This window comes from Rosa chinensis, chromosome 5 (assembly GCF_002994745.2).
Source record: "Rosa chinensis cultivar Old Blush chromosome 5, RchiOBHm-V2, whole genome shotgun sequence".
NCBI classification, from domain to species: Eukaryota; Viridiplantae; Streptophyta; class Magnoliopsida; order Rosales; family Rosaceae; genus Rosa; species Rosa chinensis.
Genome location: NC_037092.1, coordinates 74,137,720 through 74,152,494, shown reverse-complemented (window position 1 = coordinate 74,152,494; position 14,775 = coordinate 74,137,720). Strand labels below are relative to the sequence as shown.

The following is a 14,775-nucleotide window of genomic DNA, read 5'->3' as shown; positions in this document are numbered from 1 at the left end:
TTGATAATCGATTAAATTTCAGTAGCTCTTAATAGTTGCATAAAAAAGAAGATTCGAACCTCTTGTGATCAGAAGAAGCATAGAAAGCTCTATTTATTACATACCCTCATCAACTCAAGGCATACAGGTGTGATTAATCATAAACTTATTGGCCACATCAATGGGTATACAGAATCACAAATGCAGACAGAAATATGCAACAGTAGTATCTCACTTATAAGGCAACGGAGATCCACATTCCACCTTAGTTGTCACTTCTGCCTGGCTTGCCTGAAGCAGAAGGTACCTAGAACAAGAAAGCACACACATTGGTTCACTTCAGATATCGGAAAAAAAGACTGATTCGCAGAATGGAAATGTGGGTAGTCCACTTACCTCACTAGCAGCATCTGGTACCCAGTCATTAGTTGCTGGGTTGCATTGGCAAGACGCATGAGTGCTGGTGTCGGAATCAGGTTCAAGGCGGTAACCTCTGTTGCCAGGGTTTTGAACTTTGATAAACCCTGTTCCTGTTGTGTGGTGTTGCTTGTCAATGCAATTCAGATCCTTGTAGTAGTCTGTCTCCACAAATTCCTCGCTCACCTCACTTCCATTCAGAACCAATTTCTGCTTCAAAAAAGAAAACAAATACACAAGTATAAATTTTACGACAATCTCATCAACAAGGCGTTTGTAGTCCAACGGTTAGGATAATTGCCTTCCAAGCAATAGACCCGGGTTCGACTCCCGGCAGACGCAATTTTTTTTTTCTTCCCTAAATTTAACATCGGAACAGATTATGTACACGAGGAAAGAAAGAAAACCAACCTGTGAATCATTTTCGAGTCGTTGGAACTCAACAAGTTCAGGACTGGACTCTTGTTTATCATCTTTAGAGAGAACATCGACATATTGAGACGCGTATTCGCTGCGTTGAGGCTTTGAGTGACGTTTGGGAGCTACTCCATCAAAGTGTTCTCTTGTCTCGGACTCAATCTTTGCCCCTTCTTCACTTGACAAATGAACGTCGCTCCTGTTAGGTCTCCCACAACACTCCATTATTCTCTCTTCTGTATAGTTTCTTCTTGCCACTCCTTTGGTTCTTTCCCCCACAAAATTTTGGTGTTTATATGACTATATGAGAAATGGACACAAGTGGTGGTTTGGTAGTAGACAGATATTTTTTGCTTGCATTATTGTCTATGAAGACTTGGTGAGTTGGTGTGGTGGAAATTTTGGGACCCAAAATGTATCCAACTGTCTAGAAAATATCCAAGCGACTATGTGATCTTATCCGTTTAGTCTCTCCTATATCGCACTTGTTAGGTGGCAAGTTCAAGTGTGGTTTTTATTATTCTCTTTTGTAGCTCTCAAGTTTGAGGTCCTCTTATTGGACTTGTCCATCATCTTGAGACGATGATATTTTGGTAAAAAATTGATCAAATTAGCTTTGGCGCACAACTTCACCATGAATGTGGGATATATGAGAAAAGAAAAAAAAAAGAATGATAAAAAAAAATAGAGCCAAATAATGTGGAATGTGAGTGAGTATTTAAAACTTAAAAATCTTGCAATTCATGATTTCATTACTCTCTAAAATCCCATATTAAGATTTAAATGTTCTCTGACATCCCTTGATTTCAATATCAACTTGATGGCATAAGATGTTTTAGTTGGACACCTGTTTGAATACTTGTCTGTTGATAGTATAGATTTTTCTTTGGTATGGGAGTCCAAGAGCTAAACTAAATTTTGATATCAATATATACCATCTTGAAATTGACATATGATGACTTCTCCACATGCTTGAGGTTTTTTATTTTTTATTTTCAATTTTTAATAATAATAAAAAAGGAAACACAAACTTAAAATATCTACCAACATTTTATTGGAGCTACATGTCTTGCAATTACTAAAGTTAGTTGGAAGTTGGTATAAACGATTTCAATTCCCATTTCTCTGTTTATACTTTCTTTTGTGTTCTTTTTCACTTCTACAAAGAAGAATAGTTCTGGGCATATTTCTTCTTTTGGTACATGGACCTCATTCTCTAAAATTTGACATTAAAATCCTATTTTACTCTTTTTTATTTTTCTCTATAGTCATTCTTTTAAAAAGTTACTGTCATTTGTTAGTCACTTGCCATCTTTCGAAAAGTTATTGTCTCAAATCGAAATGTTATTGCCTACAAACTAAAAAGTTACTATTATTCTCCATAAAGCCATTGTCATTCACTATAATATTTAGAAATGTTATTGGCATCTTCTGAAAGACTATTGTACCCGAATAAAAAATTTACTATTATAGAACTGACAAATTATTATAAAAGAACCAAAAGGCTACTATTAGAGAACTAAAAAAGTATTCACCCATTTTCACGCCAAATTTAATCTAGCCGACTATCCGCTGTTTGACCACATTCCGACAGCGGGTCGGTGCATATGTGTTCCTCTCTCTTTTTACGACAACTTTTTCTTTTCTTTTCTTTTTACATAAATGGTTGTACGAGAGATAAGAATATACGGTAGCTTATTTATTTACAATTTAAAAAAAAAAACGTATGGGTAATTTGTTATACTATTATTTATGAAAAACAAATACATGAAGTGGAAATAAGAGTGAGAAATTAATTTAGGCATTTTTGTTTGAAACTTCAGTTTCAAGTTTGGACCTAATAAAGGTGTAAATCAATGTGCATAATTCCTTTTTTTTTAAAAAAAAATTTATTCGAAGAGGTTAATTTAGCATCTTCATTCCAAGTGTATAGTTCGTTTGGAGAGGTATACACTGAGTAGGGATTGCAAAAATCCCCAGCGGGGCGGAGCTTCATTGGATACCCGCCCCTAATGGGGGGAGAATTCGGGGACAAATGGGGAATGGGGATGGGGATCCCCAATCCCCGCTATTTAAGATTGGGGATGGGGCGGGGATGGTATTGTGATCCCCATCTCCAAACCCGCCCCAATAATATATACATATTTAATTTATATATATTTTAATTTATTGTTTATAATATAAATCATAAATATATATATATATATATATATTTACTACTTTACTTTAATGGCTACATTTTTACTTTAATGGTGTTTTGACTTTCGAACTCACTGAATTATGATTTATGAATTTAATTATGTTTTAAATTTATTTGGTGTAGATTTTGATTTTAAAAAAGGCAATATGAGAAAAAAATATTTTATTTATTAAATTCTTATTGGGGATTTGGGGCGGGTTTGGAGGCTTAGTCCCCAGTGGGGATGGGGACGGGGAATCCCCAATATATTTTTATTGGGGATTGGGGCGGGGATGGGGGTAGAGAATGACCTCGGGGATGGGGATGGTATTGTTATCTCCATCCCCAACCCGCCCCATTGCCATCCCTAACACTGAGGGGGCGACATGATGCCCAGTTCGGGGAATGACACATACAATTACAATTTTATTTATTTAGGGTCTGAAAAAATATGAAAAATGATTTTCTTGATAATAGTGATGGGCTTTCCAGCCCAGCATTTCTTATTCTTTGACTCTCAGTCACTCACTCAGTCTTCACTCTTTTTGTTCAGTTTCAGTTGAGCTGGCTCAGCACCGTCCCAGTCACACTCTAATCGGACGGAGACGACGTTTAACCAGGTAAAGATATCAACTTTCCTTCAATTTCTTATTTGCCGATTCTGCTTCTTTCTCCCCATTTTGTTTCATCTTAGATTCATGACCAAAATCTTGGGCCAAGTATCATTTGTTTGATTACTAAGCTCTTCGGGGTTAGTGTTTGATTCTGGGTTCGGGTCTTCTGTGAATATTGTTGTGTTTTTAAGTGGAAAGAGTAAAATGACATTCTAGCCAGAACTTCTCTTCTACTTGTTTGGTTTAGAAGAAGAACAACAGAGAGGTGAATCATGGAGCTTCATTTATTGTTTTTAGTTAATTAGTTGGTTAGATTCTGCTCACTGGTTAATTGTTGAAATGGGGTTACTGGGTTTTGGCTATGTTAAACTGCCCGGTCATTTCCTTTATCATGCGCACCCCTTATGGTCTCTGAGAGAATCTGAATCTGGTTCATGTATCTGTTTTTGGGTACAATTGATTCAGAGGAGTAGAGGTCAAGTGAGGAAGAAAGAGGGAAATGGCGGCAAAGGTTTCGAATTTCTCGGATTTGGTTCAGAGGGTGGCCGCTTCTTGCTTGCTGCACCCACTTGGCGCCGGCAGGAACGGTGACTTCGCCGTGAATGGCGCCGAAGATGAGGATGATTTCAGTGAGCTCGAGTTGGATGAGCCGGAGGAGGAAGTGAGAGAAGAGGAGGAGATTGGTGGTGGAGGAGGGTTTAGGGTTAGGGAGGAGGGGTCAAGGAAGGAGGTAATGGAGATGGAGATGGCAATGTGGGAAGTGTTTGACGCCGTTTCGGCAATGAAGAAGGCCTACGCTGGCCTGCAGAAGGCGCATAGCCCTTGGGACCCGGAGAAGATAAGGGTGGCCGACATTGCGGTGGTGGGGGAGCTGAGGAAGCTTGGAGTGTTGAGGGATAGGTTTAGGAGGAGATGTTCTGGCAGTGGAGGTCATAGAGGTGGAAGAGCGGTGGCGGGGGGTACACTGAGGGAGGTGGTGGCACCATATGAGGCGACCGTGGAGGAGCTGAAGAAGGAGGTGAAGGCTAAGGAAGTAGAGATTGATAACCTCAAGGAAAAGCTCAGTAGTGTAGTTAATGGCTCCAACGGGAATAATGGCAAGGGCAGATCTATCTCAAGGAGGAAGGTAGGTTGCAGTCAACTTCAAGGTACTAATTACTAAAACCCTACCAAACTTTGTGGTTGTATTGAGAAGTAATAATTGCAGCTCTGTAATGGACTTGTTATTACAGTTGTAGCTGCTCCAGCACCGGATCTGTTTGAGGCAACAATGAGCCAAGTGAAAGAGGCATCAAAGTCCTTCACTTTATTGCTCCTCTCTCTCATGCGTGCCGCTCATTGGGACATTGCTGCAGCTGTGCGTTCCATTGAAGCTGCCACTGTCACTGCCATTACCACAACAGCTATTAACACATCCTCCATTCTCACAACGACCCAGAATGGCAGTGCCAAGTATGCTCTCCAGTCCTACATTTCCAGCAAAATGTTCCAAGGCTTTGATCACGAGACATTCTACATGGACGGTAGCCTCTCCTCGCTTCTCAACCCAGATCAGTACCGCCGTGATTGCTTCACTCAATACCGTGACATGAAGGCCATGGATCCTGCCGAGCTTCTTGGAATATTGCCCACGTGTCACTTTGGCAAGTTCTGCTCAAACAAGTACTTGGCCATAATTCATCCCAAGATGGAAGAGTCATTGTTTGGAGACTTGGATCAGCGACGGCAGGTCTTAGATGGAAACCACCCCAGGAGTGAGTTTTACAGTCAGTTCTTGGGGATGGCTAAAGCAGTCTGGTCACTGCACTTGCTGGCCTTCTCTCTTGACCCAACACCTAGTCAATTTGAGGCTACTAGAGGTGCTGAGTTTCATCCACACTACATGGAAAGTGTTGTCAAGTTTTCGGGTGGGCGGGTTCCTTCGGGTCAGGTTGTCGGGTTTCCTGTAAGTCCTGGGTTCAAGCTTGGAAATGGGTCTATTATCAAGGCCAGAGTTTACCTAGTTTCCAGGGATTAGAGGTTTCAACAGATAAGGAAACATAATGTAGTCCTAATGTTGCTAGAATTTAGTCCTACTCCAATAAATGTTCAACTGTGTTGTATAAATGAAAGATGTGTTTTTTTTTTTTTTTTTCCTCTCTCTCTAGTTGCTATTACACAAACACAAATTCTGATTATCTGGGATCTTTGTAGTCATACTCATTTTACAGTGTCATTTTGGATTTAATCACTATTGATCCGACTATAAAAGACCAATAATGGAGATCATTGATCTTCAAATTGGGTCCGGATTTGGATTTTCAGCTTCCATATCAGTGTTTGTTGTGGCTTATCACCCTGTACCAATATTTGCATATGGATGACCATATATTAAAGGCCAACAAATCCCTGCAGAGTTTTATATGCTGCGTGAGTTGCAAAATATTTGATGAAGCCGGTGTTCATGGTGAATCTGGACTGATCAGTTATCAAACATTCAAATGGCAATGACAACAAGTGGTACAGAACTACAGTGAAAGCATGAATTTAAAAATACATCAGTTTCATACTTGAATGTCTTGATGAAGCAATTCAAGGTGCTTTTGTACATTTTTAATAATTGAAAGAAATTTCACACATGAAAGCCTCTAGTAGACTAGTATTGACAGTCAAGTTCAAAACCGAGGGAATGTGAGAATGGATTGAATCCTGGAAGAGTGGAAGGTGGTGCTTCTGTAAGTTGGATCAATCATCACCTAAATAGTCCGCCTAGGTTGGCACATTAACTTTTCGGTCTTCTTGCGTCTAACTACAGCAAACTTTCTGTTTTTTAAGCTTGTCAATTTTAAAATTTGTCTATTGCAGTTCTCTTGATCTTTATTTTTTTTTTTGGGCGAAAAAACGACCAACTCCATTAAATTCAATGAGACAACTCTTTCGAAATTGTTTCTTTCGTAAAAGCAGGAGGTACAACACCCTATTGAAAAAGAAAGAGAATTAGTAGATGCAATCATGCAAAATGATCCACATCATAGATTATGATGAGTCCACATCTTTTCTTGCAACTAATACTTCAACCTGCTCCACAAACACTACATATTTGAAACAGGTTTATATAAACCTCCCCGACACTGTCCAAGTGTCCATTAGCATCCCTACTTCTACAAAGCCATACAGACAAAATCAAAGTAAAGAGTCATTTAGAGCATCTCGAGTTGATTCTCTAATTTAGCTCATTAGCTATTTCAAAGGGCATATTATGGAACACTAGCCTCCAACAGTCTCTCTAAATGACTTGTGTAGAGAGCAAGAGTGAATCTCTAATATATTTGCTAATTTAAAATTTTCATTTTGATTTTTTTTTCCTTTACCCTACGTTCAAGTAAAAAATATATGTTAGCTAATTTAAAATCTTCATTTTGTTTTCTTTTTCTTTTCCCTACATTCAAGTTGGTAAAAAAAAAAAAAAAAAAAAATGTTGTCTTCTTAAAAACTCTTTAGAGAGGATGAGGGCTACGCTAGGTTTTCTTGGCGGCGGCATGGCAAACTTAGCTAGTGGAGGTGCTTTGCTTCCTCTCACCGGCTTTTTGGGGAGTGACGACAGCGTTCGGGTGGCGTGGTCCCCAATTGTGGGCTGGGAATGGTTTTCCCTTTTTTTTTTTTTTTTTTGCTGTGACTCTCTGTGGCGTTGATGACTTCTCGCCCGCTGGGCGAGAGCAGGTGGAGGTGATGGTCTCGGCGCCTAATCTCGGTAAGGAGGCAGCATACAATGATTGGGGCGATCTCTGGTTGCCAGAAAGAGTGGTGGTTAGGCCATCTGGGTTGGGGGTCGAGAGACCCTGGTTTGGGTGTGAGCGTGATCGACGTTGAAGGTCAAGCTGCTGGCGCGTTCTTTGTTGTGGTGGAATCTGACGGAGGATGTGACGCGGGTGGAGCTAGAAGGGTTGCTGATGGAGGCGGCTGCACGAAGGCTCTGGTGCCTAGGTGCTTGGGTGTCTTTAGCAAACCCAGCTGTGGGGTTTGGGTTTCAACCCTTATTAGGGACTTGGAATGCCTCGGCAGCGGCGTTGGAGGCTTCCACACGGGTGGTGACACTGCAGGTGATCGCGGCGGTGACCTGATGAGTGGTTGGATGTGGGCTCATAACTGGGCCTGGCTTGCAAGCTCTGTTAGGGTTTGGGAATTGGGAGTGGATCCTCTCCTGAACTCAGTTTTTACCTGAGCTTCCTAAGTTTTTCTCTAGATTACGACACGTGGCTCTGATGAATCCAATGGTCTACAATGTTAGTTTATCCTTTTCTATTTTACTTTCTCCCATTCTTCTTCTTCCTCTTCTTATTCGAGAGGGATTGGCATTGTCAATCTGCTTCAGTCAATCAATAGGATCACTCTCTGTTTTTTGTCTAGCTCTTTGATCTCCGCTGGTCAAGAATTAGAATCATTTTCTGGGTATGTGGCTATTTGAGATCTGGTGGAGTATTGGATTAATTCAAGAGGGTTGAATTGGGTTTTATGGATTTGAAGTATTGGCCTTTTAGATGAGATAATGTAGATCTCTTTGATTGGATCACTCTCTCTTTTTGTTTCATCTTTATCTTTATCACAATTTGATGAGATAACGATTCTTATCTTTACCCCTCTCTCTCCTTTCTATACTGCTGCATTTCCGTTACAATCCAAGACTGCAGAGGATACAATTGATAGTCATGGACAAGTTCTTTTAGCTTCCATGAATAGATGCAATTTAATAAAAATTTGAGCATTTTGAACTCCGTAGTCGAGGCCCTATTGTTTAACTGCTACAAAGTCAAGCTTTCTGGCGACCACGTTGATGCTCAAGCTCGGATAGTGGAAGTGTGGATTGTGGTGTTGTTCTTTCTCATTGGCCTCGGTGGTCCTCGGGCAGGTTGCGAATCGGAGCTCTGGGTTTTGAACTGAGAGCTTCTACTGCTTGTGTGGCTCTGTTCTAGTGTTCTTGATCATTGGGATCTTGCTCAATCCAGCAAGCAAAAGAAGGAAGAATGTTTCATTTATTTGATATAAAGTATTATCCAACTTGTGGCTATCCAAATTGGTGCAAAAGAGCAAAAGAAATGAAGAGAAGAAAAACTGGGGGAGAGAGAGAGAGAATAGATCGTGGAAGAAAGGAAGAGAAGAAAAACTAGGAGATCAAATCAAGAGAGAGAATAGGTAAGGGGAAAGAAGAGAAGAACAGGAGAGAGAAAGAAACATAATATAAAAAGAAATGTCAAGTTTGTTGTAGACCATTGGATCCCAGTATAGCCACGTGTCTTAATTTAGATGAAAGCTTAGGAAGCTCAGCTTAAAAACTTGGTTAGGAGAGGATCCGCTCCCTTGGGAATTGGGGTTGGGTTTGGCCTTCTTGGTTTGGACTTGGGCTGTAGTGTTTACGGTTATTTTTTATTTTTTCTTGATGGATTTTGCGACCTCTCTGCTTGCTTAGAATAGATATTGCAGACTCGCCCCCAGTTCCTGTGCCATTTAGTATTCATAGGTTTCTGTAAGGCTTTTCTGGTTGGGCTTAACAGCTTGAAAAGATGGGAATACTTAGGTAATGGTTCTTTTGTCAGCCTTATTGGGGTGAATCGTTATGTATAATTCTCGTTGAATTAAGAAAGACTTGACATTCTTCTCAAAAAAAAAAAAAAAGTTCGGTAAAAAAATATGTTTGCCAACTTAATATTTTTATTTTTATTTTATTCATACCTCCATGTTTACTCTTTGGACCCTCCCAATGTTTTTAAAACTTTCATAATCCTAATTTTCCCCTACCATTGAAAAAAAAGAAAAAAAGAAAAGAAAAAAGCAGTAGAGATCTTAATGACAATGCTCTTCTCCCCTCACAACATCACTAGCAAGTCAAATTTTTTTTACCCAAAAACTTCATAGGCCCAAGATAAACCCCTTCAGCGCATGTGAAATGCTCCAACTGTGCATTGCAGCACAGTGCCTGGCCACTTTGACAGCTTCGGGGTTCGAACCTAGGTTGGAGAGCACACCCAACTAGGCAAGAACCACTAGGCCACTTGCAGTGGTTAGTAAGTCAAAATTAAAAGAATTAATTTGATCTAAGTCTAAAACTCACACCCCGTGTTGGATGTAGTCCGGATGAATTTTTTTGTCAATCGTGGTCCTATGACTCGACTGCCACATTGGATTTATTTTCTTTTCTATCTTGCTAACTCAACACCTAAATTTTTATTCCTAACATACCCTTATTTAATATATTTTGTACAATAAACAGCAAAAATCAATATATTAATTGTAATGCTAGATTATTGCAATTGTTAATATAAAATTAGCAAATTTAATATGTTGACTTTAATTTATATTATTAGTTTCTTGATTGAATTTAAAAGATGAATCTATATATATTAAGACATTATTCTTCCTTGATCTTGCCTATTACGTATTACTTCTTCTTCTTTTGTACCGAATCGTCTCTTTTTTCCTCTCATTCTTCCATGCATATCTTATTTCCAATTCGCAGCTACCTTTATTATAAACTTAGTAAGAAGTTTTTGGTTAACTTTGATATAGAATCGATTATGGTGTTATAGGTAACATTTGTCCTATAATTTGATTAGACATTTTTATTTCACACTTACATGCCTTATTTATAGGGGTTGATTCTAGTTGGACCTCAAAATTTGATATTTGGACCTCCATCTTTTTTTAATTATCAATAGATTTTGTCAACTCATATGAAAAGACAAATAAAGACAAAGAGAGAAAATGAAAAAAAAAAAAAATACTCTTCTTACCTCCCCTATTAATATAGCATTCAATTTTTTTTTTCAAAATTCTTTATATTATCTATATAACTTTATAATTTACCTAAAATAATTAAGTAAAGATAATTAATTTCTATACTTGGCCCCATCATTTAATATAAAACTAAATTAAAAATAATATGAATTTGAAATTTCCTTAAACTAAATTTATTGAATATCTTGGTGTAGCTATTACTAATTTATTGAATATCCAAGCTTTTAATTAGATTTAATCAATGTATATATATTATTTTTTTGAGAACCAAAGTCTTTTCTAGAACCATCCATATTGCAAAACAAACAAACAAAAACTATGATCAGGATTAATAGAAAAATCTTTATAATTGTCTACTTGTTCGGATCCTCCAAGAATCACTTTTTGGTTCCGTCACTGAAAATACACCAAAAATATAGGCAGCATTTTCACACAATTCTTCATGATTGAATTGATAGAGATAAGAAAAAAAGAAAAGAAAAAAAAACAACAACAAATTGTTGAAGATACATATTTAATTGTTCAAGGGTATTTTGGTAAAATTAAGGAGGTCTACTTAGTTATTTAAGTATTTAAATAAGTGAATTGGAGGTTTAATAAGTAGGAGAGGTCCAAATATCAAATTTGGAGGTCCAACTAGAACTTCCCTTTATAGGTAAGATTTCACAAATTTAAAAAAATTCTAGTTTCTCTAGATCTATAATTAAGGTTATCTCATTATGCGACGGTGGATGTTACAACAGTCTGGTTGGCGGCGGCTGACAGGTTCGACAAAGGAAAGGGTCGCAACCGATGGTTGGGTTGCGGCCTAGGGTTTCCCACCATATTGAGCTTTTTGTTGCTAGGGCCTCCCACCCTCTTAGGCATGTGTATGTTGAGGTGCAGCGCACTGTAATTTTGGCCCAAATTGTGGGCTTCAATGGTGGCTGCAAGGTGGAAGATGCACGGGGCATCAGGGCTTCTTGGATTGGCCTGGACTTGGGTTTAGTGAGCCTGATCTGGTTTTGGGTTTTATATTTTCTTTTTAATTGTTATTCTATAAGAATTTCATTTCCTTTGGAGAAGGAATTTGGAGGATCTCTTCTTTGAGATATGTCGTTAAGAGTATCCACAACATATGTGCCCCTTTGATTCCCGTGGGTGTTTGTGGGGTAGTTTTTGTAAGATATCTTTATTGGACATATCATGTATTGTAATGATACTAAGGAAACCAATTAGTCAATGATTAAATAGTTGAGAATATAATAATGATTATCCGGTTACGATATATTGTTTATGTGATATAATATATTGGTTGGAGACTTAACAAATAAAGGATTTATGTAATCCTAAAGATATGCTATTAAGGTTGCTTGGTCGTAAAGTTGTGTCTTATGGTATCCTCGATGGGTTAGGACTTTAAGACATATGACCATATAAATACAAGGTCCCTAGGCTCACAGTCGATACGCTAAACATTCTGCCCCATTAAGATATAGCATAAGGAGACTGGAGAGACTAGAAGATCTTGTGTTCTACAACGACATCAACCGAAGCAATGGCATCCGGACAAGGTTAGTATGCTATTTGGTTAATCAAAACTTATGGTATAATGTGTTTCTATGTGTGCATATGTATAAGGATAATTCAGGATAAAGACTACAGGTGGTATCAGAGCAGGTCATATGCATCTAGAAATCGCAAAGGTTGTTTTGATTAAAATCTTAGGTTTTCAAAATTGAACAATTTTTTTTAATTTTGCTTGATCTTGTTTTAAAAAGAAAAGAAGAAGAGAAAAAAAAAAAAACGGAAAAGGTCAAAACCTAATAAACAAAACAACGTCGTTTTCTTTTTCTTTGTAAGAGAATTTCTCTCTCTTCCCTGCGCGGACGACAAGCAACGGGAGAAAAGCTTCTTTTTCCTCCATTTTTGCAATTTTCAAGCTTCTTTTCATGGAATTAGAAACCAAATCGATACGAATCCTTCTGGGTTTTAACTACTCTTTGCATCACGATTCCATTGAGGTATGTTTAGCATCTTATGGTTTATTTTTTTGAGAATTCCCAAAATTTGGAGTTTCTAGAGTTGGTGAGTTTTTCAAATTCGGGTAACCTTGATTCATCGTTTGCTTATGGGTAGTTGTTTATATTGTTTCTTGATGCTTATTGCATGCTTGATTGTAAAGAATTGAGGATTTTGTGCAGATTAAAGAAATTTTTTTTTTTTTTCGTTTATTCTGGAAGTGATGAACTATTGCCTGTTGTGATTGTACAATTGGTGTGAAGACCTTTATGTCTATACGAACTAAAGAACACTAACCATGCAGGTACATAACAAAAACAAAACTCATAAACCGATCAGTTTAAATTTTCTTATATAATACTGGTTGAGTTTTGTTAGACCATGAGTCCATATCAAGAAAAGAAATTAAACAATTGACCTTGGTCAAAAGTTTAAGTATACTTGGGACCTTAAAGAATTTGGTCGATTTGTGGTTTTAACGATTATGATTGATAAATAGAGCCTTGGATTTTGTTTATTTGATTATACGTTAAAATCAGCATGCTGGGGTACTTTTAGGGTGCAATAAAGCGATGTCTCCTTACATCTTGGTTGTGAGCAAGACATGTTCACAGATATGCATTCTAATAATTCCTGCGGTATGAAAAGGAAATAAAGACATATTGTATGGCATCTTTGGGATCAAATATAATATGTAAACTAAAGAAAAATGGGGTTTTGAACAATTATACTTGTTTTATTGTTCTTGATTTAAGCATGTTTTATATATATTTTCTCTCATGTTGTTTTACATGTTTAAATTCAGTTCCTAGCAATGTTCTCTCTGTTGAACCATTAAGTGGTTCAAATTTTAAGAAGTGGAAGGAGGACATAATTATTTCGCTAGGACTAGCAGATTTGGATATAGCACTTAGGACTCCCAAACCAGAGAGCGCACATGCCACCGGGACAAACCAACAACGAGCTGCATATGAAAAATGGGAGAGGTCTAACCGGTTATCTCTACTGGTTATGAAAAGATCCATGACAGAGGCCGTACGTGGTAGCATTGAGGATTGTGAGTATGCTGTTGACTATCTTGATGCTATTGGTAAGAAATATAAGGAGTCTGAGAAGGCTGAAGGGGTTGCTTTGCTATCTAAGTTTAATTCATCACAGTATGATGGCAATGGAAATATCAGAGAGCACATCATGGGTGTTTTAGAGCTAGGTGCCAAGCTTAATTCTCTAGATTTTGGCATCTCTAAGAAGGTGATGGTGGCCCACATCCTAAATACACTACCACCCTCTTTTAGTCAAATGACTGTTTCCTACAACACCCAAAAAGAAAGCTGGACACCTGATGAGCTTATTTCAAATTGTGTTCAAGAGGAGGAACGTCTTCGTCGGGAGAAGGGAAAATCTGTTAATTTTGTGCAAAAAGGGAAACAAGGGCAGCAGCAAAAGGGAAAAAAGAAGCAGCCATATCTTGGGCCTCAGGGGGTGTGCAAAAGAAAATGCCTACTCCTTCTTCAAAGCCTAGTTCTTCCAATTCTAAAGGATCTTCCAACCCAAAATCTGAACCTTTTCTCTGCTACTTCTGTAAGAAAGATGGACACATGAAGCGAGATTGCTCTCGTTACAAAAAATGGCTTGCAAAACAAGGTAATTCTTTGGCTTTCACTGTTTTTGAATCAAATAAAATTTCTGTTTTTACTATTTTTGAAACCAACTTAGTTTCCATTCCCACGAACTCCTTTTGGATCGATAGCGGCTCACCAATTCATATTACCAACTCTTTACAGGGTTACAGAACAAAGAGGAAACCAAGAAGGGATGAGCTGCAAGTGTTCGTGGGCAATGGAAACAAAGTTCAAGTGGATTTCATAGGCACTGTTAGGATAAAATTAGAGTCAGGATTTTCTTTTGATTTAAAGGATGGTGCTTTTATTCCCTCTATGAGGAGAAATTTAATTTCGGTTGTCAAACTTCGTAGAGATTCTGGTTTTACTTTTGTCATTGATGATGAAATAAAATTTTACAATCATTTATTGGGAGCTGCGTATCTTTTATATGATCATTGGTGTTTAAATTGTACTTTTTCTACAGAAACCATGCTTGTTGAAAATTCAGGTTTTAAATCTCCATCTATTTCAAAAAAGGGGCAGTTTCAACAACCAAAATCTTCGTTTCTTTGGCACAAAAGACTTGGTCATATTTCAAAAGAAAGAATTCAGCAACTTCAAAGACAAGACCTTCTTAAAGATTTAGATTTTTCTGATTTAAATATTTGTCTTGGTTGCATTAAAGGAAAATTTACCAAGTTAAGAAAGAAAGGATCCACTCGGAGTTCTCATCTTTTAGAAATTATTCATACAGATATTTGTGGTCCTTTTTCTGTCAAAACAATTTGTGGAAACC

At 37.8% G+C, this 14,775-nt stretch overlaps 3 protein-coding genes and 1 non-coding gene across 5 annotated transcripts; 3 read left to right on the top strand and 1 right to left on the bottom strand.

The window, feature by feature from the left end:
- Positions 1-7: 7 nt before the first annotated feature.
- LOC112168469 lies at positions 8-1,114 on the bottom strand. 2 transcript variants are annotated; one of them, XM_024305592.2, is made up of 3 exons: positions 808-1,114; positions 376-609; positions 8-286 (listed from the first exon to the last, which is right to left on the bottom strand). In XM_024305592.2, exons 1-3 carry the CDS (start codon positions 1,036-1,038, stop codon positions 245-247), a joined length of 507 nt encoding a protein of 168 aa, XP_024161360.1. In that variant the 5' UTR covers positions 1,039-1,114; the 3' UTR covers positions 8-244. The 2 variants fall into 2 exon arrangements, with proteins under 2 accessions (XP_024161360.1, XP_024161361.1); XM_024305593.2 differs by having other exon boundaries at positions 376-606; positions 808-1,110.
- Positions 667-738, top strand: TRNAG-UCC. The gene has a single exon. It is a non-coding gene; the product is annotated as a tRNA-Gly (tRNA).
- Positions 1,115-3,457: 2,343 nt separating the features above from the next.
- Positions 3,458-5,733, top strand: LOC112168468 (protein GRAVITROPIC IN THE LIGHT 1). The gene is made up of 3 exons (XM_024305591.2): positions 3,458-3,612; positions 4,072-4,754; positions 4,839-5,733. The coding sequence occupies exons 2-3, from the start codon at positions 4,106-4,108 to the stop codon at positions 5,621-5,623; spliced, it is 1,434 nt and encodes a 477-aa protein (XP_024161359.1). The 5' UTR covers positions 3,458-3,612; positions 4,072-4,105; the 3' UTR covers positions 5,624-5,733.
- Positions 5,734-11,911: 6,178 nt separating this feature from the next.
- On the top strand, positions 11,912-14,338 carry LOC112164034. Its single transcript, XM_024300278.2, has 3 exons — positions 11,912-11,927; positions 13,181-14,019; positions 14,160-14,338. The coding sequence occupies exons 1-2, from the start codon at positions 11,912-11,914 to the stop codon at positions 13,975-13,977; spliced, it is 813 nt and encodes a 270-aa protein (XP_024156046.1). The 3' UTR covers positions 13,978-14,019; positions 14,160-14,338.
- The last annotated feature ends 437 nt before the right edge of the window (positions 14,339-14,775 follow it).

What these genes read in the sequence shown, in the direction of transcription:
- LOC112168469 (XM_024305592.2), bottom strand. Translation starts at nt 1,038, where the DNA reads ATGGAGTGTTGTGGGAGACCTAACAGGAGCGACGTTCATTTGTCAAGT. An exon ending in GACTCGAAAATGATTCACAG is followed by an intron (nt 610 to 807) that starts GTTGGTTTTCTT and finishes TCTTTTTTGAAG; the next exon opens with CAGAAATTGGTTCTGAATGG. An exon ending in TACCAGATGCTGCTAGTGAG is followed by an intron (nt 287 to 375) that starts GTAAGTGGACTA and finishes TTCTTGTTCTAG; the next exon opens with GTACCTTCTGCTTCAGGCAA.
- LOC112168468 (XM_024305591.2), top strand. Translation starts at nt 4,106, where the DNA reads ATGGCGGCAAAGGTTTCGAATTTCTCGGATTTGGTTCAGAGGGTGGCC. An exon ending in AGGTTGCAGTCAACTTCAAG is followed by an intron (nt 4,755 to 4,838) that starts GTACTAATTACT and finishes TTGTTATTACAG; the next exon opens with TTGTAGCTGCTCCAGCACCG.